Below are 26,936 nucleotides of genomic sequence, written 5' to 3' on the forward strand. Positions count from 1 at the left end.
CTTCTTAGCCTCATCTTGTCACTCTCCTGCATGCTGTGGCAATCAGTTACACTTCCACAGAGTGCATGTAAAATGCTATCAATTTGGAGGGGTGATTTATATCCCAGAGCAAAAAGTTTATATTGATTCTGGTTACTGGGGTGGACGCTGTGGGACCAGAACGATTTTCAGCTTCTGCAGCATTTTTGACAAGCTCTTTGTGTCTGCAGTATGTGGCATGGTTCAGGCTACAATATTGTTTTCCCTACTGTGGATCAGCTTTCCTGGGTATGTTGTGCTTTATTTCTAGTGAGGGAACTCAATTTGAATATGTAGATGCTTCATGTATAAACTTCAGATACATGTAGCATCATTATCCCTTGGTCTGTCCTGTCTCAGGTGTCTAATTACGCTCTCCTAGTTGTAGTGCCCAGGAGATGCTGTGTTGGCCTATTTTCTGTTGTCCCACTCCTTTGGGTATTCTTGCTGATAGACTCCCGATCCTCTCTAAAAGTGGGGAACAGACCCAGTCAGCTGCTGAAGGAAAGCAGTAGACTTAATTGTGGCAGTGCTAACAGTGTGGATAACCAGGGTCAGTTCCTGCCTAGAGCTCCAGCTGTGATTTTGCTGCCCATTGTGTAACTGATTACAGGGCTTCAGTTGGTCACCAAGTGTTGTTTATTGAGTGGCAAAGTCCAGACTAGGGCTGGAATGTTATAACAAAGCAAGTGTCAGCAGCTTCCTGAGAAAGCAGCTGGTGATGGACTGAGCTTTGTATGAGTCTGGCTGTTATGTCAGTGATGCAGCCATGAGTATTTCTGAAGAAAGCTGTGTCTGGCAAGTCCTCTGGTTTGTGGTACTATTGCTGCAAGTAGAGCAAATGCTGCTTCTTGCCTGTCCTCAAGAACCATCAAATGTAGTGCAGAAGTCTCCTATTACTGTTAAAACAAAAACCAAGCACCGTATGGGCACAAGAAAACATAGATCCACTGGCAGCAGAACAAGACCATGAATAATTCATTCCTCCAATGCCTCCTGTAGGTTCCATCCAGTCAGGCTGTTCAGGATGCTGTCTGTTGGAGATGCAGACAGATCTGCTTTCAAAGCCATGGAGACAAGACACTGCAGACTGTGATCACCACTCTTGAGCTTGTCCTTCATTAAACTGGCTTGGGCATTGTTGTGACATCCTTGAGGACACAGAAGTACCTTCTTATCATCCCGTGGGCTATTGGTAAGAATACTTGTAACACCAGTGGACTTGGGACACATCTGCTAATGCCAGCCTGGAATTGTCTGTGAGGTGAGGGCAGTGAGTTAGGAGCGAGATGGAAGCCCTGGCTGCTCTGGCCCATTTTGCAAAAGGGAGGTGGGAGAGCTGCATCTTTTGTGTAGCACTGCTTTGGTTTTTGTAAGAGAACTTAGACTGTGTCAGTTTGTTCCTAGCTTTGTCTTGCTGAGAAGCCAAAGTGTGCTCTCTTAAAAGTTCCCTGAGCACAGGCAGGGTTTCTCTGTCCATGCAGAGTGCTTTAGTGGAGATGAGTATATTTAGATGGCTGTTTCGGAACATCTGTAACACATAGTTTTTCTCAGCTCATTTACTAGTAGGCATTTGTCTATGCAATGGTTGTCAGCTGGCAGTTGAATTTGAGAGGTACTGAAGACTTACAGAGCTGCAGAGGCTCAGTTCTCCTCCAACTCTTCCCTGAACTGCTGTGGGCTCAGGTAAGAGGTGCCCACTGTGAGAAAAGGTGTTGCTGAAGATTTGTTCAGAGGTTGTTCTTTAGCATAAAATGCACATACTTAGATACAGAGGGGTTTTAACTTTTTTTTCCTTTTTTCTTCCCACTGGTTGGTATGAAGATTCCTTCAGCCATTTCACATACCCAGGCTGCACTGTCCATGCCATATTGCAGATTTTTGTGCATTTTCCTCCATTTTCTTTCAACATCTCTCAGAGTTGCTGTTGGCTATTAGGCTTTTGCTGAGATGTATTCTGATTTCTAGTGTGGAAAAACTACCTGTAAATAGCAACAGCTGTAGAAATAATGGTCTTAAAACAGAAGTTCAGCCTTTGCATTTATAACTGTCTTGTAATGTGCCCTATTGTATTTTGAGAGCACTTCAAATGTTCTTAAAGAGCTTCTTGGAAAGGAAGGGAATGTTACTTCTGTCAAAACAAGACACTGTAGCTTGTTTCAGAACAGTTTTCAGCTTCTCATTATGTCAGCCAGCTGGATATGTCCTAGAGTGACTCACCTTTGGAGTTGTCCTAGTCCAGATGCTGAGGGAGACTGTGGAGGCTAAGATAAAATCTGAGACTGCGTTTGAAGAGTTCTCACTAAAAAAAGTGGTGGAAGCAGGTTGAGGGGAATGACTGCCCTGCTGGGTGGAGAGGCTGGCTAGGTTTCACAAAGAGAGCAGTCAAGGAGGAAAGGGTTGATTCTGAAGAAGTTAAGATGTGTTTGTCATCCTATGGCCTTGACTAAAGTGAAAAGGTGATAAACTGGAAGCATACCTTTCCTTTGTTGTTTTTCATCAGTGAAAGAAGTAGACAAACGGAGCATGCAATGGATTTGTGGTTTCCATAGTGATGTAGCTATGGAAGCTTTTGTGCGGCTGAGCTTTGCCCTCACTGCAATCACACTTGAAAGCTATGAGTGTTCAGCTTTCCTGCCAGGGAAATGTAAGTATATATTAAACATGGAATTAGCTGAAAATGCAGCTGCATTTTCATGAATTGTTATGTTTGCTATGTTACCCGAATATGTGGATATTTAGAAGCTCACCTCATTTCTCCTTTATCTGTTGTTCTGCGTTGGAACAGTGCATCCAACTGTATTGATACCACAGTTCTTGCTGCACCAGGTAGTGGTATATTGACATCTGTCCTTTTCTTTCTGTCACCTGTATATGCGCACACATCCCACAACACTGATGCCTGTGACTCTGCAACCACACTGATTTCAAGCATGCACTGGTCAGGAAACATGCGTAACTCTTCCAGGGCACGGTAACTGGTCAAACACTACCCTGTGAAACTTGACACATGAAATTCATGCTCCTCATAGACACCAACTCACTTGTCCCTGTATCTGACATTAAATCATGCTTTATTTTAATGGGCATTTGAGGAATGTTTTAATAGTCAAAATACACACAATACAAAAAATTCCTTAGGGAATTTTTGCATGTGGAGAGAGCTGTTTCTGACTGTGAAGGGTTGATTAGTTCTGGCTTTCAAAACAAGTTGGAGGTGGAATTTTTCAGCATCTCAGTGATGAAATTACCAGTGGGTCCTAGAGGCAGGGGTAGGAAAATGCTCGATGTGGATGTTGCATGCACACATCAAGCAGTTTTGCACATTCTAGTCCTGCACACACACTTGCGTTGTCCAGTCTTTGTGGTTCACAGGCATGTGTGCCTCATCTTCTTTTTCATTTCTACTGGGCTGGATGCTTTTTTGCTGTCTACCTGAACAAATCTGCCTTACCTTCAGCATTTGTTTTGCTTGTCTAATGGATGTAATGGGTCATCTGTTCCTTTTAAAGAAAGGAATGTTAATTATTTTCAGAAAGCTAATTAGGTTGCTAATGAGAACCTCTACTGCAGAAATATTTCCTTTAATTACTCACTCTTAAGTGCTGTACAGAGAAGCTTATTGAATATGCTGTTAAATACAAATGCTTGTATCTGGCTTAAAGATGCACCTTCAGGCTCCCTGAAAGAAATACTTTGGTAAGCCTAGGAATCTGTGTGAGACAGATGACTGAGCAAATGAGACTGGTTCCAAGAGCTGCCTAGTTGTGCAGACTTTTTGACTGCACCTCAGTTTGGCACTTCTGCAAGTGACTGGATGCAGTTGCTCTTTGTATTTCAGTTTTCCTGATGACTTTTGTCAGTATAGGTAACTATTTATGCTACCTGCCAGCCCAATCTATAATTAGATGCAGCCCTCACACCAGATAGTTTAGCCTAATCAGCCAGATGGCAGTCAGAGGCACAGAGAGGTCGAGTGACATGTCCAAGGTCACACTGCAGATCATGGCAAACCTAGTAATACAGCAGAGGTTTCATCAGTCCTGTGTTAGTTCACTGCACTGTTTGCCCCTTGCACCTCTCTTAGGGCCAGCATAGCTCATTACAAGACTTGCTTCATTTTGCATATTGCTTCATGAGGCAGCACAGCTGCTCAACAACCCCATTTATGTAGCTACCTTGGCACTGACTTAGGAAGGTCCTTTTGCTTCTCTATTTGACTCCTGTCTTCTACTTCCTTCACTTCCTTGTTGTAGCAATACCAAAATAGGACAGGAAATAAACTTTCTAACACAATTTGAAATGCTAGAAAGCAGCCATTCTTTATTACAGTGCTGGACACTTTCAGAGGAGATCTCCTCTAATCAAATGTGTGTCGTGAAACTTTACCACAGGGTATTTATTCCATCATGATTACACACATTCATTACAATGTACTTCCTAATACATAAACATCACTTTCCCTAGAACTAATTTGCATTCATCTGCTTTCTACTGGAAGGCCTTTTATGGTCCTGGAGGGTCATCTAAAGAGGTCTCTGGTTGTAGTTACTGAGTGCCCCAATATGACCATTCCTTGAACTTCTCTTTGGGCATGCATGTTGCTTCTTGTTACATAACCTGCCAAAACCCCTAGTATATTCCTGCTTTTCTGTTTATCCACTGGTTCCAGCTACATTTATCATCCTGCATGCATACTTTAGCATTCTTTTATCTTTTTTGTTAGTTAGTCTTTTAAATTCTATCTAGCAACTTCAGGGGAACTGAACATTTTTTATTCTTTGTATTATCTATCAGTCTCAATGCCTTTTAGAATTGCTTTGGAAGAACTAGTGTAGTCTAGTGGATATTTTAGTTTTAGTACTCCGAGGATGAAAGTTGGAGTGGATCTCTACCATTCCCTGCTTTTCGACTGCTGAGCCTTCATGCAGCTCTGTAGAAGAGCTTCACTTTTTTTCAGCATCCTCTAATGTTCAGTCTGCTCTTAGCCAGACTCTTGGAACATTTTACATGCCGTGGCAGTGCAGAACTTTGCATCTTGTACTGTGCTGCCAGAGTATCTAAGTGCAGGTGACTAAGAAGAGTGACTTAGACATAGGTAATACCCAAGAAAACTACTCTCAGCATGGGATGGCAAAAGTGACCCTCCATTTCTTTTTCAGGCACAGATGTACACTGCTAGAACTTTTATCTCTGTTCCACACATGCAGCACTGCCTTGGCTGAGGCACATTGATTTAGAAGTTCACTTTGCATATGTAATATTTAAGTTAACTTTGCATATCTTTACAGCTGTGGGAGCTCAAAGAGACAGTGAAGCAAGTTGCTTAGCTGCAGTGCAGTCTGGCTTCTAAGTTAGTACAAGCCTATGCAAAACAAGCACACTTGAAAATGTTAACACTTTGAACACCTTGGCATTGCTGTGAACTGTTGTGCAGATAGTGCTGTTTGGTCTATGTCTTATCAGATGGGTTTGTTGTTGCATGTGTCAAGACTAGTTATATTATAGAATGATATTTAGGTTGTTTTAGCAGGAGACAAACACTTACATTCTTTCTCGTTCTACCAACAGTGTATTGCTTAATATCTAGAGATTGTCATAGAAGTCCTAGTATGCTGCAGGTTTCTGTACGTGTAAAAAGGAATGGATAGCTGACCAGAGTGTGTGTCCCTAGGACTGCCAATAGTGGCTGCACAATTCAGGCAGGAAAATGACATCTCTTAAACATCTTACATAGGCATGGATGAGAAAACATTTGGTGCCTCTTTGGTTCTATTTGCTGTGGGTCAGCTGATGCTCTGTTTGTTGAGCAGATTTTAAAGATAGTTTAAAAAGAATTTAAGGTTTGGGGCTTTTGAAGAGGGTTATTTCTGGTATCCAGTGTGAGAAAAATCAAACCATTTAACTTAAAACGGAAGAATTTTTTTCCAGTCTTAATACAAGACAGTTCCCAACACACAGATGAGAACTGGCATCTTTGTTAAACTGGCATTTTGCCCAGAGGCATGAGATGCCTATTGTTGCCCAGAAGAAAAGTAAGATAAAGAAAAAAATCTTGTTTGATAAGACCTGAAATTACTCTTTGTAACCTCAAGTATTTCATAGAATTGAATAAATCAGTGTTGTATATGCTTTAAGCATCTCTAAGTAGATACTGGAAAGATGCAGGAAAGATGGCATGATCAAATACCATGGAAAAATTAGCATGATAGGGATGATCAAACTCCACTTTTGTCTTCAGAATGTGCCCATTTCTAGCTGCCTTCACAGGCTCCGGTAACTACGAATGGGAACCTGTAGGGAAACAAAGCTTCTAAGGTACCTTGGTTAAGTGCCTGAAATTAATTCATTAATGTGGCCCTCTGTATGCATGTGTGTATGAAATGTTTATATGAAATTCAGGATCTAGTAAAACCATGTCAAGCAAATAATTAATTTCATTTAGAAGGGTATCAATGAGAGCTCAGTCCTTCTCAAAGGAGAGATCAGTTCCTCACTGCTAAAATAACAACTGCTAAATAACAGTGCCTCCTAAAATAACAACCAGTTGTTTTGAGTGTATCTTTAAACTTTTCTTGAGATGGTAGAATGAAAGCTGAAAACATAAGTTGGGTATTAAGGCCACCACAAATTAAGATCAGGGCAGAAAATAATGTGACCTGGGAAACCCCTGCCAGTTTGGGAACTCTGTGGCCAGTCATTAATGGGGCAAGACACACTCATATGATTCAAGACAGCCAGCACAGCTTCACCAAGGGCAAGTTCTGCCTGACCAACCCAGTGGCCTTCTGTGATAAAGTGACTCCATCAGTGGAAGGGTCCAAGCATCATTTATCTGGACTTCTGTGAAGCCTTTGACATGGTCCCCCATGACATCCTTCTCTCTAAATTGGTGAGACATGGATTTGATGGGTAGACTGTTCAGTGGATAAGGAACTGTTTGGACTGATGCATCCAAAGGGTGTGGTCAAATATCTGAGAGTCCCGATGGATGTCAAGGAACAAATGGTGTTCCTCAGGGGTCTGTACTGGAACCCTCTGCCCTCATAAGACTCTGCATGGAGTGCTGCATACAGCTCTGGGATCTCCAGCACCGGAAGGACATCAACCTGTTGGAATGAGCCTGGGGAAAGCTGGTTAGTTATGAGAGTTACTAATATGTTAGGATGAGTCCAAGTTGGTTAGAGGGATGGAACACCTATGCTGTGAAGACAGGTTAAGACAGGCCAGCTGGAGTGTTCAGCCTGGGCAACAGAAGGTTCTGAGAGGGAAACCTTACAGCACCTTCTAGTACCTAAAGAGAGTGGGAGAGGGAATTTTTACAAGCATGTAGTGATAGGCCAAGGAGTGATGACTTTGAACTGAGAGTAGGTTTTAGATTGGATAACAAGACATTCTTCACTGTGAGAGTGGTGAGACACTGGAACTAGTTGCCCAGAGAATCTGTGGATGCTCCATCCCTGGAAATGTTCAAGGCCAGGTTTGGCGGTGCCCTGAACAACCTGGTCCCGAGGAAGGTGTCCCTGCCTGTGGCAGGCTGGTTGGAACTGGAAGATCTTTGGGGTCCCTCCCACCCCAAACTATTCAGAGAGTCTCTTATTCTTGTCTCCCCTGTCTAAATACAAAAGCACAATTACATGGTAGCTAGGTAAAGCCTTAGGTTATCGTTCAGTGGAAGGATGCCAGTTGAATTATCCATCCATTGAAAAGCCTCGCCTACCTGTGGATGAGACTCCATGATTGCAGGTTTGTGTCCATGCTGCAGAGGGTGACACAGCCATAGTTGTTTTCTTTTCTGTTTGTGTTTGCCAGGCCCTGTGGAGAAACTGAGTCTTTCCAACCAGGTGCAGAGTACAGCAAACTTCCTCTGACAAGCTGACAGAAATTGGTGGAAGCTCGGTACTTTGCAAAGAGAGAAACTAAGTATAGGAGGTGTTAAGAACAAACTGAACCTCATGGCTGGGAAGTTGTGGTCTTACCATTTCCTGTCTGGTGTAAATGGCTGTTCCAGTTTAAGCTGAGGGTGTCCTGTGTTTCACAGCAGTCAGCTACTAAGCTGCCATCAGACTTCAAAAATAAGCCTCTTCTGGAAACCAGGTGAAGTCTGTTCAGCTCAATATTCCCTTTTCTAAGGAGAGGTAATAGGTTTTACTGAGTCAGATGATATTGAGAGGGAGGTGGAAGGAGGCCAGTAAATTAGAAACATTCAGGCCATCTTTGGGTTTGAAGCTGTTTGAAGTTGAGTATCATGTTTCTGTCTCTGATCTGACCAAAGTAGTAAGATCAAAGTTACTGAAAACATAGTCTAGATCTGCAGTACCTAATTCTTCCTGGTGTGAGCATTTTCTTGTGGAGCCTGCAATGGGGAAAGATTGTGCACATCACAGCCCCATCTGGATGGAGACACTGGACCACCAACTCCTTCTTCTTCACGATTGTGTCTCCACATGTTCCTAAGGCACCTGCATGACCATCACAAATACTTTTGTAAAGGTAATTCAGGGTTAGAGGTACTGTCTGAATTGTCCAGAGAAACATCAGTGCTTTTGTGTAAAGGAAAGAGAAGCTCTGATAAGTGAGAACATGAACTTTCTACATTATGCATCACCATGAGTTATCTATTCTGGAAAGAGCATCTTCCAGAGGCAAGTAAAAGAATACGTTGTTATCTTGTCTCTCTTCTGGGATGGCCGAGGATCTTGGCCAATTAGGTGCTCGTGTCTTGTCAGTCACTAGGAATTAAATGAATATGTATCAGGAAAGAGATGTGTGTGTTTTGGAACATTTTCTTTTTTGAAGCATGTAAAACAGAATAAATACAAATACTCGAATTTGAGTCCCCTGTTATCATTGTGCTTTGATCTTTTGCAACTGTACCATCTTTCTGCAGCTGAGAGTGGAAAATGTCTTCTGTGCAGACTGACAGTTGAGTGGAGAGGTGAGTAGTATTTTTACATCCTTGCTGAGTTTAGGATTAGAGTTAGCAGTTCTTAAGGATTTTCTTTTCTAAGGTGGAAACTTAATTCCTTTTTCAGGTATTTAGAAGTAGGTGGTATTAGCACAAAGCAGTTACATTCCATGAGTCCTGAAGCAGATGCACGTTAGCTACTATTCACAAGAGATGGTTTAGAATTTTTCAGAAGGCTGAATGTGTAGATTAGATCTCAGAAAAGGAGTGAATGTGAGTTGGGTCTCAACCATAAGCTGATAGACCTGTAAAGCAGTCTGAAGCTATGGTATTGCTTTATTTCATGATCTGGGCTTGCTGTACTATGGAAGGTAAATTCCTGGACTTCAGGCATTTAGAATATTCTGAAGAAGCCCTGTGCACATACATACAGACTTTTCTGTCTTAAGGAACCCAAAGTGTTACACTTGGGTTGATAGATAAATGCAGACAAATTTTGAAAATTCTTGCCAGTACTGGAGCAATGAATCTGTTGGTTTTATTGGGGAGACTGTTCAGTAAGACACTGTCATTTGGACACACTGCAGTCACAAAAGGAAATGTGGAAGAAGGGTATAAACATAATATTAAATGGATCTATTTTCAGAGAGGCTCTGTAAAGGCTGAAGTGAGCACACTCTGTGAAGCTGTGATAAAAAAAGCAGGTTGAAGATACGATAAATCCAATAGTAGTGTTTGTAGGGTTTGCAAAAGCTCACCTCAGCGCAAAAATGAACACAGTCAGAAGAGGCAGTTATAAGGAAAAAGATCCATCCCCTTCAAGTAGAGGGAAAAAGAGGACAAATCAGCAAATAAAATAGGACAATATATGAAGACATCCCTATATCTTTATATATCTGTACAGCTGTAGATAGAATTCAAATTTGTGTAGACTTAGCAGGTTGATTTGCCTTCATTAAAGCAGATATCTGTGATCCAGTCCAAACTAGAGAACAGTAAAGCGTTACTGCCTTAATCTCTTGTCAAGTTGGAGTGCTCACTGTGGGATAAGGTGTGTTCACATAAGGTAACATTTCCTGCTATGTATGCAGCAGGACATGGAAATTCTCCACTTTCTGCGCTTCTACTACCATTCATGAGATCATCTTAGTCAGAAAGCTCTTCTTTAAACAATGTCATCATATTTTCTCTTTGTCCTCTGAGAAGCCAACCTCCCTCTACACTCCTTCCCAAGAAAACCCTACCTTTCTCCTTTGTGTTGTGAAATGGTGCCTTTTGGGCAGCCCACACACAGGCATTACCACTAAGAGCTACACTTCCCCTTCCATTTGGGTTAGTCTGGTAATTGGATTCATTTAATCTCCTTTTGTCGTCATTCTTTTTTACTGTATCCCAATTCTCTTTGGACCAGATTTGAAAGATAGACAGGGATCAGAGGCTGCCAGCAGGTACAGAGTGAACTGGCCAAGGGAACAAGAAAACAAGGAGTGGCAGGGAAATGATGTGCCTTCTATGGGAAATGAGCAAGAGACTAAAATGAGGGGAAACGCAGACTGTGCTTTCTTACCCCACAGTATGTAGAAGGGAGACAATGTGCATCCTGATGGACCAGAGTCCAGACAAAGAAGCAGCAAAAACAGATGACTCAGAACTGACCAAAATCCAAGGGCTCCACAAGGGCTCCAGATCCTTCCTGAAAGCACTGAGTCTGTATTTGGAGACGTCTGTGGCATGCTTTTAGCTTCATTGCAGGGCTTGATTAATTGATCTGCTGGAGCTCTTCCACACTTCAGTACAGTTGAAATCCTATTTTCTGAGCCACAGTTAATTGAGGCTCTCAGTTACCTGAAGGATGAATATCTCCTTGGAGTTATGACTTCAGCACATAATACCACTAAGACTTTACTGTATAAATCTTTAAACACTGATGAACTAATGTCTTGGGGCCAAATCTAGTACCTAGTGTTCTGTACACATGTAATGTTTTGTAAACTGTTACTTCTAATGGTGTGTGAGACCTCTGTGAAAATGTTGAAGCCAAATTTGCAGCATATTCATTGAATGCTGTCCATGGTTGCAAAGGTATGCTTGTTAGGTGTTTACTCACAGAGAAAATGCAAAATAAGAAGAATTGCACTTAAACAGGTATTGCCCAAAAATGCATGTCAGTTTTCACCAACATATTCTCGTATTTGCTGCAATCCTTGCTAAAGCAGAAAAGCAGACATTCATCTGATTCTTGCAGTCTGAAGAAAGACCACAGTAGCTACAATGATGTGCCAATGAAAGTAATTAAAAAGTAACAAGAAACAGTTATTTTTACATAAGTACTGTTTGGGTAATAAGGGTCTGAGGAAGGAAGGCATTAGCAGTACAGCTCATGGGCAGGGAGAGGAAAGTACCCTTTACTTCAGGTTGGTCTGCTGCTCATGGTCCTGTGGTTTGGAGAGACTAAAGTATCCCACTGTGTATGGGTCTTCTTAGGACTTTTTCAAGTTTAAGAGTAATTACAATATATAACACAGGGTTATAGATCCCTAGGGCATTTCTTAGAAATATGAACATGCATGTTATAGAACTAAATATTAGTAGATATGAATTGGTAAAATAATACTGTGTTGTAACTTTTTAACTTGCAGAAATAACTGGGTACTATGAGTATGAAACATGCTGCAGCAGTTCAAGTTCACCTGTGATGGATCAATTAGCTGACAGAATTCATAGACTCAGAATTCATTAGGGGAATTGTCTCATGGAGGTTTTTGTTTGTGTTTTTCTTTTATTAGCACTTCAGAGTTAATTCAGAGTTTCTTGAGGAGGTCTCATTACATTCATCCAGAGCATCTACATAATTCTGTTGGATTAAAGGGGATAAAGACAATCTGTAAGAGCCTTTTTTAAAGCACAGTTTGGCTCGGTAGCAGGGAAATGGGCAGAAAGCCACTGCAAAGGAGCGCTTTGAAAAAAAAAATGAGCCAGGCAGTGCTCAAGAACTTAATCAGGCATGAATACAGCATCCACTGAGGTCTCCCCTGCAGTGCTTGTGTGAGACAAATCTACCATTATTTCTTGGTCTACCAGCAGTCCATCTTCTGATCACTTCCCTCTTGCCTGCCAAGGCTGCATCACCTGCAAAACTGAATGTGAGTATGGAAGTGTTCCTCTTGCACAGAGGGGTCTCACATGAACTGGGGCAGTCTGTAAATCCTTTCTCCTTATGTGGCCTGGTGCATCACTTTTATCTGTATCTTACCCCAACCTAGAGGATTATTAATGTCCATTTCAGAGCTGAAATTGTAAAATTTTAAAGTTTTATCTTGGTGCTTTCTTGCAGCCCTAAGTCAAAGTACTGCCCTGATGACAGAATGGGCCAGGTTGGGAGAGACGACAGTGGTCACCTGGTCCAATCTCCCTGCTCAAGCAGGGCTATCCTAGAGCACAGGGCACAAAATTGCATCCAGACAGTTCTTGAATATCTCCAGTGAGGGAGACTCTGCAACCTCTCTGGGCAGTCTGTCCAATGCTCGATCACCCACAGAGTAAAGAAATTCTTCCTCATATTCAGGTGGAACTTCCTGCATCAGTTTCTGCCCATTGCCTCTTGTCCTTGCATGGAGTTATTCTTCCTCAGGTGCAGGACCCTGCATTTGTCTTGAATTTCAGGCAGTTCTTCTCTTCCCATCTCTGCCCAACCTGTCGAAATCCTTCTGAAGGTTTCACAGCACTAGGGGTATCAGCCACTCCTCCCAGCTTTGTGTCCTCTGTGAACTTGTTGCTGCAACCAGATTTCTGTAGAGAAACTCAATCCTTCATCTACTTTCCCCTGTTAGGTCTGTGCTTGTTTTCTGTAGGTGGAGTGGGTTCTTGGCCCCTTTGCAGCCAGCTGTTATGCAGGCAGGGCAGTCAGGGAAAGGACTGAGTGTTCCTTGGAGATCCATGTGTGGTTTCCACAGACTTGCCTTTTTTTTTTTTTTTTTTTTTTTTTTTTTTCCCCCTCAGCAAGCTGGAAAAGAAGGTCCTACTAGAGAAAGAAGGAGAAATTTTGTGTTGGCCTAGCTCAGGCTTCCTAATAACTTTTTGTAAGAGGAACTGTTTCTGTTTGAACTACTTGAAATAAAATTTGCTGATGATGGAAAGCATTTTCAAATCTTTGAATTTAGAAGCTCCCTATTTTCCCTAAAACAGCACAGTGCAAGCAGCCTCAGTGCAAGCATGGTCATCCTTGAGCAGTCTCCATGCATTGTTTGCTCTCTGCTGAGACAATTGCATAGCTGGCAGCTGTGTTTCTGATTTTCAGGAAGCTGCTGCCCACCCCCATTGTAAGTGCCTCAGTGATGACTGTTGTTTTCCTGAGGAGACTGAATAGCTCCCATACGTTCACAGCCTTTTGGTCAGTATTACTGTCACTCCATTAAAAGTTTTGCATCACCAAGTTCAATTATCTACTTAAGGCTTTTCACAAATCTGCATTTCTTACTGAATCCAGTCTTGGCCTTCTGTTTGGATGCTTCTCGCACTAATGTCATGCTTTTCAGCTTGATTCTTTTATCATGAATTGCTACCCAATAAAAAAACACTTTTCTCCTTTATGTCCCTCTTGAGACCTTCTTGTGTATACACCAAATAATTTGGTGTGGCTGGGAAATAAGATGCTTGGGAAAAGCTGCAGTTTTAATTGTTCTGTAAATGCTCAAGTGACTTGTAACCATTACATTGTACATTCCCAGCTTGTGCAGTGATGTGCTGTGGCTTGTGATAACCTCCCTAAATGTATCCTCCATTCCTTTTCTGTCTTACTATGTACTTTTTGCTGTATTTTGGATGAAATATTTTACATTTACAGGAGGAGCTGTGATTTGTGGATTTGCTTAGTGCCTAGGACAGTGGAACCAGTTATGTTTGGGCTACCACAGATTGGCATCCGCCCTGTCTTGGGATGCTCCTAATCAGCAGGAAGTCGGTGAGGACTCTTGCAAGCGTATTATAAGAAGGAAGTTTCCATCAAGGTTGGGCCCACTGGAGTCACAGCAGTAAAGAAGGCAAATATTGAGACAGTGCCAGTGCATGGATGTTTGTCTCTTTGTAGTTGTGGTGAAAGCCATGTGATTCAAAAGAACTCAACAGTGGTCTTTGCAATGGGTTAACTTGTATTGTAGATGTCCAAGACCTGATCTACAGTCAGTTAAAGCTTGTCGTATAGAGCCAGGAAAGGGAAATCTTCATTGCACAGGGGAAAGAATGTGGGGTAGAACAGAAGGTGGTTTGTTGGATATGTTTCTATGAGTCTTTGGCTTTTGTAGGGAGGTATAAGGCAACAAAAATAATTGGTGAGAGGATCCTTGGAATGAAAATGGAGGGGGAGAGAGAAGGACCCTCTGTGCATTTGATCCAGCATTGTGAGTAGACATGCTAACAGTTCAAACACCTTTCATGTAAAGCTATAGAGAGAAGTGCAAGGACTAAGGATCACAAGTGAAAAAGTTAGGCTTATAGAAAAGAGAGGAAAACCATACAATCTCTTGGCAACTTAGTGAAATCATTTTCTTCTCTGGATAATGATATTTCATATTACAGAAACATCACAGAATATCCTGAGTTGGAAGGGATCCAGAAGGATCATCAAGTCCAACTCGTGAGTGGCCCATACAGGGATCAAATGCACAACCTTGGCATTATTAGCATCATGCTCTAAGCAACTAAGCTAACTACATTATTATTACATTTTACTTTGTTCCAATTATTGAACTAATCTGAACCCACAAGTTTCACTTTTCTCTCCCCTCTCCCCCCCATTGCTCTTCCCATCCCCCTGAAAAGCAGTGAGCAAGTGGCTGTCTGGCACTTAGTTGCTAGCTAGGTTTAAATCATGACACTTTCTTAGTGCTTTTCCTTACTTCTGTATCTCTGATTTTTTACTTGTTCTTGAAATTATGTCAGAATGGAGTAATGATATGAGGATTCAGAGACCTAAGCTTATCAACCATGTTGGCAAACTAACCAAGTAACATTATATTGACAAAATCTCCTTGGTTTGCAGTGCCCTTATGCATCAACTTCTTATGGAGTGTGTGGATATACACCTCCTGCATATTTCTCATATGCCACCGCCTCTGCTGTCTTACAGAGTTTCTTGGGACTGAATTGTTAGGAGACATGAGGCAATCTTCAGTGATTCTTTATTCTTTCACCTACAAGCTCATTGTGTGCTGTTGACCTTTCTCTGTAGCATGTAATGATGGCTCAGTGTCCTCTGTGAAATGGATTCTGCCATTAGAAAATAGGTCTTTGTTCAAGCACCCAAATCATATGAACTGTCAAGGCTTTGGTTGTTTGTGTGTCTGGTTAAGAGAAGTGTGAAAAGATAATGGATACAGCTCTGTCCTTTTCACTTTCAATATTCACCTGTGCATATCTTCTTCATGTTTATTATTATAGTTCTGTTTTTCCTTACAGAAGTTTCTCTTATCTCCTGTCAGAATGTCAGTTGCATGTTAATACTTTTTCCAGAGAGGCACTGTGTTTACAGGGCAGGGCAGGAACAGCCTCTTTCCAGATGGCACGGAATGACTGTACATAAAGTTGGCGTGGTCCTCTCCCCAGCACATTGTGCCACAGAACTGACAAGTGCAGAGGAAGTTAAATAGTGCTTGGTAAAGAGTCCAGAGAAACTTAACTTGAAACAGTAAGTTTATAAGAATGAAAGATGTCAAATTTATCCTGTAGTGTAAATCTGCAAGGCTTCAGTAAAACTATGCTTATAATCACCTTCTGTCATTGACTGTAACATGGCAGACTTGTGAATCTGTAAAGTGTAAAAGCTAATTGTACTGAAACAGCTCAGTGATAAGCAAATTGTGCTTTTTTCAAAAACTCTTCACCAATTTCTTCCTGTATAGACAATTAGAGTTTGTTTTCTTATCCTATTTATCATGACTAACTACCCCTCTCTAGGCTTAGCAGTTCCTTTTTATTCTCCTCCTTTGTGCTTTGCTGTCCTGAAGCCAAATCTGAATGGATTTCAGTGGCTGTCTTGTGCTTTTTGACTTGGTATCAGGAAGTCTGGTACCATAAGAAAATTATTTTACAAATGCTAGCCATACAATGGATGAGTTCTTCAATGGACAAAATAAAAGTTCACCTGAATAATGTGTAAAATCTCTGAACTTTTTCCTCCAGTTCCCTTGCTGTTGCTCCCAACAAAGTTCAGTTTTAGACTACAGTAAACATTTTGTCTATAGAGATTGTAGGCAACAGCTGGAAAGGCCCAGTTTTACAGTGCTGTGTTCAAACTAATCTATTCCACAGTAGAATCTGAAAAGTAAGGCATAGTGCTGTTTCTTTAAAAGAGCAAACAGGTGATGTGTGCTCCATGTAGGATGACTGTATTTTTCTGCCGACTTGCAACCAGTAAATTCTTTGGCAACCTTGCTCCTGGCAAACCCTTGTACTTATCAATTCCCTCCTTATCACCAACGTAATATCAGTGATGTTCTATTTTTCAGGCAGAGCAGTGTATGTTGCATAGGCACATCCTGAGTCATGGGGCCCTGTAAGGTGCCACCTTTCCCCAGGACCTAAAATCTGCTGTGGTGAAAATGAGAGTCACTTCCTTCTCAGATTTATGCTTTGTTACAGGTTTGTGTGTTGCCGTCTGGGGGATAAGGCCTTGTGACATCCTCGTTGACTCCTCTCTCCCTCTCTTTCCCTCTTCCTTTCAGAGCACTGCTGGGGTGAGTGCAGAAGAATGGCTGCGGCAGAACCTCTGACCGCTTTCTCACGATGGTACCTCTACGCCATCCACGGCTATTTCTGTGAGGTGATGTTCACAGCTGCCTGGGAGTTTGTGGTCAACTTCAACTGGAAGTTCCCAGGTGTTACCAGTGTGTGGGCACTCTTCATCTATGGCACCTCCATCCTCATTGTGGAGAAGATGTATCTGTATCTCAAAGACAAGTGTAACATTTTAGTGCGCTGCTTCATTTACACACTGTGGACATACCTCTGGGAGTTCACCACTGGCCTCATCCTACGCCAGTTCAATGCCTGCCCATGGGACTATTCCCAGTTTGATTTTGACTTCATGGGCCTGATCACCCTGGAGTATGCCATCCCATGGTTTTGTGCTTCTTTCATCATGGAGCAGCTGGTGATTAGAAACACCCTGCGCTTACGATTTGATGAGACTGCCGAGCCCGGGGCCCCCACCGCGCCCGTTGCCTTGGCCAACGGCCACGTGAAGACAGATTGAGCAGTGACTTAGAGCCATAGTTAGCAATCTGAGAGAGCCCAGGCCTCTACCATGGACAGTCAGCTCTGGTTCTGAGGTACTGCTCCTTGCTGTATTAGATTCATAAACCCCATTTTTCTAATGGGGGTGTGCATGGGATATACCAGAAAAAAAACCGGAACCAATAGATTTTCTATGGATTTTACTCTTTGGGCTCCAAGGACCAATATCAGTTACTTGTTAGTTAGGTTGTTTCTGATTTTAACTTATTACTGATGAAAGCAGTCCTTTTGCTTACACTTTAAAGTGAAGAAAGAAGAAAAAAGAAATGCTACAGCGGAAATGCATTCTAAAAAACCCCACCTAATCAGTGGATGGGCATGGACACGCCAGCTGATTTAGTGATTGGCTTACTCCATTAGGCAATATTCAGGTGCTTGCTTGCAACCAATACCTCCCGTGGGACCTGGGATGCTGCAGGAACAAGCAAAATCCATCTGCTGTTGAGAAGTACCTAAGACTGGCAGTCTGCTGGGGGGCTAGATGGTGTTCCCCTCACCAGGTCCCATTGGCCTCTCCCCAGGTTCTTTGTTGCACCATGAAATAATCTGGTGCTGGACATCTTGCTGAATTTATACAGATCTTGTACTTTTTGAAATCTCAGTCCTGATACTCCTGATACTAGAAATTTTTTCTTTTTTTTTTTTTCTTCTTTTTTTCCCTTCTTTTATTTTCTAATAAAGCCCTTTTTTTGCCAAGTGAATTTTACCATAATCTGTGCTATCTGAATCTTGGCAAAAGGCACAAGAAATAATGCAAGTCTTCCCATCTCCTTTGTCCCCCCAAAGCAGATCTTGCTGCAGATTCCAGCTCCCATCTCAGCCGTGCAAATCTTGTAGAGACTATATAGCCCACAAGACTTTTCTGCCTTCCTTTCCAGGGATTCCTCTGTTTCTGGTGATGTCGATGACAGTCTAGCTGCAGCCCATTGTATTTGAAGGTCAAAACCTTCATGTGGCTAACCCAGGATTTGGTCCTCTGGCACTGACTCCCATGCTCCTTCAGCACTGGCAGGCCTTGGCTTCAGTTCTGCCTAGTGTTGTGCTTAGTGTACCAAGTGGATTTGCTTTTTCTTCTCAAATTCTGCTTTAAATACCCACAAGCATATTGTCATGACAGTAATTGGAGGCAGCAAGAGATATACCATGTTACCTGATACATTTAAAAAAAAAACAAACCAAAACCAAAAAATGAAACACCCATCTCTGAAAAGCACGCACTTCTTCCTACTCTGCGTGAATGAGGCTTTGAGTTAGGGTGTGAGAGCAGCAGTAGAGTGGTGGAACAGGAGGGACTGCTGTGGCTTCACTGTAGACCTACCTGCACCAGGGACAGTTTGAAATTTAACCTGTTGGGAACACTTATGGAGAACAAGGACAGTTGTGGTGCAGGGAAGCTGTTTGGTGGTGGCAGCCACAAGTTTGTAATTCACTCTGTCAAGTCTTGGCCTTTGAAGTTAGCAAGAAACATGGAGCTTCCAGCTATCAGATATCTCACTCCTGAACTGATTTATGGGGAAGGTTTGCCAGAGTTGTCCCATATGGCGAGATTAATTTTTCTTGTTCTTCCACCACAGCCAGCAGAGCTGTACCAGGGATAATTTGGCTTGAAATGCAAATCTGTTGTAGGATTCCATTCTTATTTTGGAAGTTGGGCCATTTCTGTGTGTGTCCCTTGTCTCTGGTAGGGGGTGCTCATCTATGAACCTGCTTCTTACCCTGGCACAGCCATTCCTGAGAAGAAAAGCGCTGCTGGCCCTATGAGTAGAATTGCTTCTTGGTTCTGCTCTTACAGGGCAGTGTTAATCCTTTTTTGTATTACATGGAGAGCAATTATTTATTCCTTCCCTTCCCCTTTTCACATGGCATCCATTGCTGGCAATGGATACATGAAAACAGTGGTGGCAAGGGGTTAATCCTATCTGCTCTGGGTATGTAATGTATCCCAAATCACTGAGAATACTTAGGTGGGTATTTAGAGTTCCCTTTTTATAGTTCATTTAATTAAAGAGAACAAACACTGAACAGATAGTTCTTTTGATGCCGTGATGGCAGTGTTATGAAATCAGAGGAACAGTATGTAGTTAATCAGCCTTGTTGGTCTCAGGAGTATAGACCCAGACAAAATAGTCACCTGAAACTGTGCATGGAAGAAAAAAAAGAGTTTTGTGTGGGGGATAATGTAGATGAGCTCTACTGGAGCAGAACAAGAATTGCAAGGTGCAGATGAGAGTTGGGATCCCACATTTTGGCCCTGGTTATGTCACGATCATCAAATGCAGTGTCTAAAGCTGGGTTGTGCTCTCACAGCATAGATTAAATGTGGTGTTGTGCTGCCTCCTACACCTCCCCCACATCATGTAAAACCCTCAGCTTTACAGAAAGATCCTTAGGATCCCTGCTTTCTCCTCAGCTGTTACAAAACTCTTTGGACAGGTTAAAAGGAGTTAGCAATGTGGTGTGGAGGACTGGCTGTCCACAGAGCTAACCTGGTGTGCAATAGCAGTCGTGTCTGTTATTGTCTGTACTTAAGAAGGTCCCATATAAATGACACTTTTTTGTGTTTTGCTGAGTCATGTAATATTTAACTGCTCAAAATATGGAAGAGTTTCCCAGCAGCATCTAGTATCTTAGGGCATTATTCTTACTGCCTGTGTCATTGAAACAGCTGTTGTTATCTGCTTTCCACTGGTGTCTGATGTGTACTGCCCAGCTATTGCATCTTCATAGAGTGGTAGTTTATACCCAGAAGTGCACTTTACTTGCAGCTTGCACACCAGAAACAGAAAAGGACCTGGCAAATTCTTAAATAATTTAATTATGTATAATACCACATACCTAATGCAGCAGGATTAGCCAGACTTCTCCTTTCTGAGCAACGTGGCTGCTGTCAGAGCTTTGTCTTTTCTGCAAAATCTCCCTTTTTAATACATGTGATGCTTCTTATAACATCTTTCAGAACTGCCCAGAGCACGTTACCAGGACCTCAGTGGCAGCTCAGTGAGAGCTTGGGAGCTGGACTGAAGTTGAAGAGACATTTACATTAAGAAGAAAAAAACGCACAAGGCCTAACATTTGTTTGTATGTGTATCTTCCTCAGTAGATTAAAGTTGCCTGTTTTGAGTTCACCAGCAATAAAAAAACCTTGTGATTTATCTACCTTGTCCTAACTACAGCAAAGAGAAAGTGACCCTGATCTCTGCCTTTCTTTTCCAGGGGGTGGTGGGATATGGACTCCCTAAGGTTCCAGTTTTGCTTCTGTTCTCTTGCTTATCTTATATACAGTCCACTCAAAAGGATCTCAAAGTATGTGATAAATAAATACAGAGTCTGGTGTCGGTCACACAAGAGGCAGTTCAAGCATTACTGTGGTATCTGTTCATACTCCAAAGATCTTGCCAGAGGGGAATGTTTGATCTACAGCAGGACCAGATGGCATTTTGGTCTTTTGTGTTATAATTGAGAGAAATGTGTACATATGTACCAGGTACTATTGCGCCTTTGGTCTGAGTGCATTTTGTAATTAAAGCAGAATAATCCAATCAAGATTTTGCTTGACTAGTCCTGTGACTATGAAAGGTAAAAAAAGACTGCAGGGCTTTAGCTGCTTTGAGAATTAGGAAGCAGGTGACTGAAGTCCTGAGTTTAGTAGCATTGTTCTGCTGCTGACGGGTTTTCTAAAACCTGCAGAGAAAGAAAGGGAATTTTTTACTCATGGAAACTTCAGCCCTTTCTGTAAACAAAACATAAGCCACAACCAAGACATGAACGGAACAAATGTTTTTCTATTTTAGTTTATCCTAGACCCTGAATACATGCAATATGCTCTGTATTCAAGGGGGAGGCTTGCAGGCCTGAGCTCTTTTCCTTCACTTCTGCCTGCAAAATGCATCTGAACCACCTGAGTGGGAGAATACTCTATTTCCCTTCTTTCCGGCACATTGGCAGCTACCAAATCCCTCTGTGGTCCATCCTCTGTTGCAGAAGGAAATTTTTCTTCTCATATGTCCCCTTACCAAACCAGAATTTGCTAGTAATGTATGTCACCCTATCCAGCTGCTTTGGCACCTAAAAGCCACTGTGGGTCACAGAGCTGGTGAGAACAGAAACAGCATTGTCCTTGTTTGGCAAATGGCCTCCCTTTGATCCTGTCTTCCCTTATTTCTCCTGAAGTGTCCTGAGCCAACTGATGGGGAAGGGGCATTCCCTTCCTTCCACCTTCTGTCCCAGAGAATGGAGCAAGCTCTGCAGCTGCCAGGCGCCTTGGCACCTCTCAAGGTTTTATGCTAACACAGGTCTGTCTCCACTTGGGAGCAGGAACCTTGATTTTTTAAGAGCTGTAAGGCTCTGGACTTCAGGCTCATCACAAGCAAGGCTTCCACAGAATTCATAGTGAATTTGTACCATGTGGAGTAGCTTACATCTTTTAGGATGGCAAGGGTTTGCTCCATCAAGGGTTTGACCACTGGTCAAACTGCTTTGTGAACAAAAGGGGAAGTTACAGAAGTAGGTAGTGCTCTGGTACCTGCTCTGCTTTTGGCCCCTGGGCAACCAGCACATATTTGGAAGGAAAAGGAGCTGTTTTGTTGAGGATGCACTGGTTAGTTTGTGACCAAAGGCATCACAACTTCAAATACAAAGTTGTGCTTTCCCACTGAAATCTTCTCTACTTGTGGAAATGCAAATGCCTGCTTGCCCCAAAGTGTATGACTGCTTGAACTTTAAAGTAGAAGGAATGTTCAGAATCTCCAGTCATTCCCTCTAGGTGATTCCCAGCTTACAACTTTGTGGAAAAATACATCACCTTGGGATGTGCAAGCTAATGCTCATTAAGCCAATATAGGTTCTAAAAGCCATATAGTGCTGTGCTCCATCCTGCTGAGTTAATCATGCTGAGAAGCAGAATAGACACACCTCAGAGTGTGCTGCCATTTGGCTAAACCACTTCAGGACCTGAAATAGTACCAACGCCTACTCAGGAATTCATTTTGCCGTGTAAAATGTACTCTTAATTCCATGCTTAAGAGGAAGAAAGACAAAGATCCTATATAGACTTCACCACTGCTTCCTATCTTACTTGTGCTGTTACTTGTTTAAGATTTCAGCTGTTTAATGGAGACCCTGAAGACCAAATGTGGAAGGTGACTTTTTACAGCTCTGGAGCAGGTCAGTATCATCACACTACTGCACTCTGCATTGCATGGGGTGTGCTGTGCAGCTCCAGTGCACAGCTGGGATGGGCATCCTGGGCTTCCACTGTACAAGGATGATGAGCAGAGGGGGTGATAAAAACACTGCTGATAATGGTGACAAAGCAAGGACTGGTGGTGACTTCCTGAATCTTCAAGAGTTAGGTTGAAAGAATCTCTTCATATTCTCTGTATCTGGCACTTCTCATAGGTCTAAAGCAAATTGGCAGTTTTTTTATTCTAAGAGATGCAGACCATTTCTTTGACTCCTTACTCTGGAGTCTGGGCAGCTCATTCCACCTATTGTAGGCACTGAATTTTCTGATATGAATGGCCTTCATTAGTGTCTCAGAAAATAGCAATTTTTAAATGGTAATCCCAAATGTTTGACGTCAGTTTGTATTTATGCTTTAGTCAATTTAGAAGCTAAAGACCTTTAAGTATCTGGTGATGCTATTTGTTTATACTGTTGTTTGGCATGCAGTCCTGCCTTAATGCTATAATGCAGAAGAAAGAGAAGGAAATAGAAGCAATTTTCTCTTTAATAAAAACACATAAATGTGCAGTTGAGACATTATTATTAAATTGATGAGATATGTTTAGATATGTTGGGCCTTTCAAATATGGGACATTTTCCAGTGAAGAATGTTGCTTTCCATTGTAGTTAGCTTTGCAACATTTCTGTATTGCTATTTCAGTGTGGTTCTTTACCTTAGTATTTTGAGAATGAGGATAATAGTATTTTCACATTTCACTGAAGTATCTTTGAAGTGCTTTTCACAACTAATAAAGTAATTCTTGCTTCTGAAGAATTACTGAAGTGGGTCAGAATTAACCCAAAATAGCACTGATCAGGAGCTGATGAAAATGTCCTGACAATTCCCAAAAGGTCATTTCAGAAAGAGAAAAGGGAGTTTAACATTTTACCTCTTAACCAAGTTTCCAGATCTGCTGAGTGAGTTAATAACACTTCAACAAAGTTGGCAAACTTTGGAAGTGCTACCTGGTTTCCACCATGTGAAGCTGTCCCATAAATGGTTATGCATTTCATGGCATTGCTCTGTCTGCCCAAATCAAAGTCAGCACATGAAGGGACTATCAGAGCTGATAGGCAGCCCTGTATCTTGTATAAAATAGGACTGATTCCCTCTGTCTGCTACATAATCCCATCTCCATCAGTAGAGTACTTTTGGGTAAATATTGCTAGGGGCAACAAGCTATGTTAAAGGCTAAACTGAGGTGACCATCTGCTGTATCAGCTTGTGTTGCAGTTACTGCAGAGCTTATCTGTGATGCTGTTCCTGTTGTCAGACCACTCATCTGATACACAGCTCTTCCTGCTGCTCCTCTTTCTCCAGCAGCTCCTTTGGGGTATCCTGTCCTTTTCCATGCTTTATCTCCACTGCAAGCCCCATGCTGCAGTGACAGGTGCCCAAGCCTCCCTACTACAAGCCTGAACCCCACCTTTGGCAGTTGAACAAAAATGCTGTGTTAATTATTTGCTGATGAGCTGTACCTTCCACTGAAGTCCAAAACAGTTGCATTGTCAGTGCTTTGAAAAGCAGATAACATTTTATACACTTGCCTTCAGGCATAAGTACAGCAGGAAGTATGCAATTACTGTTCAGTGTGTTTGCTCTACCTTCCACACAATGGTACACAGTAGGTTTTCAAGACTAAATTCAGCAAAAATCTTCTCTGGTCAATCTCTTTGAGTTCCAGTGAATGTGGACTAATACATAAGTTTACCTCATCCTTCACATAAATGTGTATATACATAATGAGTGTGTTTAGATGCACAAACATAGCTGATGGCATACATGCTGCATTGTAACTTCTACCAGCAAAGAGCCATCCCCTGTTCAGCTGCCCATTCACTGCCACTTTATTGAGCAGATGAAATCTAGAGAATATCCAAAATAAAGCCCAAATACATATGAAGAAGGTTAAGATCTAAGTTGGATGTTCTTGACCTCCTTGCAAGCTTTATGTTTGTGTGCTTTGGTATGGCTTCAGTTGGATGCGTCAGGGGAGGAAAGCCTCTAATCAATAAACAGTCAGCTCACAGGGGGAAGTTAGGCCTAGGTTTTTCAAACATGTTTTACATATGGTGTTTAAATCAGATTAAGGCAGGCATACCATACTATCCCACTTCGTCTTTTAAAAAAGGGCAGTTATCAAGTTATCACTTGGGGGCGTTCTGGTTCCTTTGATAGGGTTTGGCTTCCAGTCTGTATGCATTCTATTATTGCTCAGGAGAGCAGTGTGCACCCTGCTAAGTCAAACTTATCCCATCCACTCCTCTTTCTCAGGTAAGGCATCAACCAAAAGTATTCCCACCTAGGCTGCAATGTTGATCCTAGACGTCCCGTTCTTCTGCTGCTCCATCTTTTGGCCACTGGATCTGTCTGCTGTCTCCAATCTCAATCATTGGATCTGGACATTGCAAACTGGCCAGGCCAGGCCTTGTGTTTTTGTTGTCACATAGATGTAAGCATGTCCCTAACTGGATCTATAAGTGCTAAGTTTTCAGAGGGAATAAGCATTGAAAAAAGTTCCTTGAAATTTTCAAGGATAAGAGTAAACATCCCAGCTCTGTTCCACCAATGAAAGAGCTTGACTAAAATGTCCAAGAGGTACCTCTGTTTTCCCTCTCCATCCAGCCCTGTCTGCCACACAGGAAGGCAAATCCCATGATTTGAGCATGCTAGCAACAACAGAGTGGAACATGGCTTGTGGCACACTAGGGGCCTCCTCTCTGTGACTCCTCTTCAGGTGGCACACAGGTGTCAACCTCAGCCAGATGCTGGTAGCCAGATTCTCTAGCAAAACAGCTTTTAATGTCACTGGATGGTGAACTGGCTCTTCAGCAGGGGCTGATTTGAGTTAGCATGGTAATGATAACGATACTTTGGTTGACAAGTATGATGACAAAGCCCAGCTGTCCTTTGATCTTGCAGTAAGGGCAGCATGATCCCCAGCAGTGTGCTTATGGTGGGGCTTTGTGCTGCATGACTGCTGAAAGTAGCAGAAACATCTCCAAACAACAGCACAGGCTGCAATTGTCCTAGACACCCAGCTTGAAACTTGTGGTGTTAGTGTCCCAGCAAGGCTGCCTGCCTCCCAAGTAAACCTGGCCTTGACTGCTGTGATGTATGGTTCATTATACCTTACTTCTCTGCTTTATCTTCCATTGCCCATCCTGTCCTTCCTCTCTGCCTCACTAGCTGCCTCCTGGCAAGGTCTTATTGCCTGTCAGGGTATAGTGTTCATCTTTATTTCCTGTTTTGGATCTGGTGACTTAATCCTTGCCCATTTGACAATTTTTTCTTGGCCACAGCTTCACAGCATCATCTCCAGCTCTTTGTTGTCACCTCCTTATGGGCACTCTCCCCCTCCTCAGGATTCCCTGTTCAGATCAGATCCCCAATCTGGGCACTCCCATCCAGTTACACAACTTTTACTGCCATCTCCTCCTCATATCCCATCCTCTGCCTCCCTCCTAGCTTGCCACCATCTCACTAGACCAGCATTATTCTTGGCTCCTCTGGCATCTCTTCCTGAATAACAATGTGAACCACTGAGGCCAGGGTGGATTTCTGGTCCCATTTTTTTTTCCTCATGTACCACACTTTTGTCCTTTCTCCCTGGAAGATACATAACAAGTGGGAGAAACAGAGCCATCTTTGATTTTGTCTTCTGCTCTTCCATATTTGCCTAGCCTTTATGTTCTTCTACCTTCTCCCTGCCCCTTGAGGTGTCCTTCCTAGACTGGTGCTGGTGTTTCACATTATTCCTCCTGTACCCAAGATGTTTTCTTCAGCTGACCTGCTAGAAAATACCCTTCTCCCCATGCCAGTCTGTCTCACTAGCCCTACAAAACCTAGCAAATTAAATCATCTGGGTATCTATTTCACATATTTATGAGTGAGATACTAATCCCTGCATAGTGAAAGCGTCATACGTACAAAAGGGGAAATGAGGACACCAGTATTAAAGGGAGAAGAGGGGGAAGGGAAGACCGAGACTGAGAGAAAGGGCAGGGCAGATGTCAAGGAGATGAGCTTACAGCGTTGAAAAAAAATACAGAAAACTGAAACAAGAGCAGATCTGAGTATCATTGGCAAGCCATATTGATTGTTCTTTCCTTACTAGTTCTGCATTTAAAGCACTCTCTTCTGCTCCCTACATCTGTGTCTTCAAAGCAGAGACCAAGTCCTCAACTGGCTCAGAAAAATATACAAAGAAATCTGAAAAACAGGAGACACCCCTTTTCTCTGTGTCGTCTATGAAAAGAAACATCTCTCCTCCCCTTTCAGGCCCAGCGGGAAAGCTGATCTGTCAGACTGATCCATTTGCCAAGACTGTCGTCCCAGGCCTCCTTGCCAATTGTAGTGTGCAAGCAAGGAAAGCTCTTCCTGGCTTCCCCAGCACAGCTCATGCGCCACGAGGTCCCGGCAGGCAAAGGATTTGCACGTGATGCCACGACCATGACCTCGCGAAACGGCTCCGTTTCCCATCTGCTGTGTGCTATT

General features: G+C 42.5%; 2 protein-coding genes across 6 annotated transcripts in view; both read left to right on the forward strand.

Moving 5' to 3' along the window:
* TMEM229B (transmembrane protein 229B) overlaps positions 1-20,367 on the forward strand; it is a 31,389-nt gene extending 11,022 nt beyond the window's left edge. For 2 of the 3 annotated variants that reach the window (XM_033062476.1, XM_042779383.1), the window contains exon 2: positions 16,645-20,367. In XM_033062476.1, coding sequence (XP_032918367.1) covers positions 16,645-17,174 — 530 coding nt within the window. In that variant the 3' untranslated portion in view covers positions 17,175-20,367. Of the gene's footprint in view, positions 1-1,124; positions 1,214-16,644 lie in introns of those variants that run through there. The other variant, XM_033062478.1, reaches the window with a different exon arrangement.
* The window catches only part of RAD51B (RAD51 paralog B), a 404,105-nt gene that overhangs the window by 570 nt on the left and 376,599 nt on the right, over positions 1-26,936 (forward strand). Inside the window, exon 1 of one of the 3 annotated variants that reach the window (XM_033062472.1) lies at positions 1,149-1,213. The exons of 1 other annotated variant lie outside the window; for it this stretch is intronic. The gene's annotated coding sequence lies outside the window, so the exon portion shown is untranslated. Of the gene's footprint in view, positions 1-1,148; positions 1,214-20,454; positions 22,379-26,936 lie in introns of those variants that run through there. One more of the 3 variants, XM_033062475.2, reaches the window with a different exon arrangement.

This window comes from Catharus ustulatus, chromosome 6 (genome assembly GCF_009819885.2).
Source record: "Catharus ustulatus isolate bCatUst1 chromosome 6, bCatUst1.pri.v2, whole genome shotgun sequence".
NCBI classification, from domain to species: domain Eukaryota; kingdom Metazoa; phylum Chordata; class Aves; order Passeriformes; family Turdidae; genus Catharus; species Catharus ustulatus.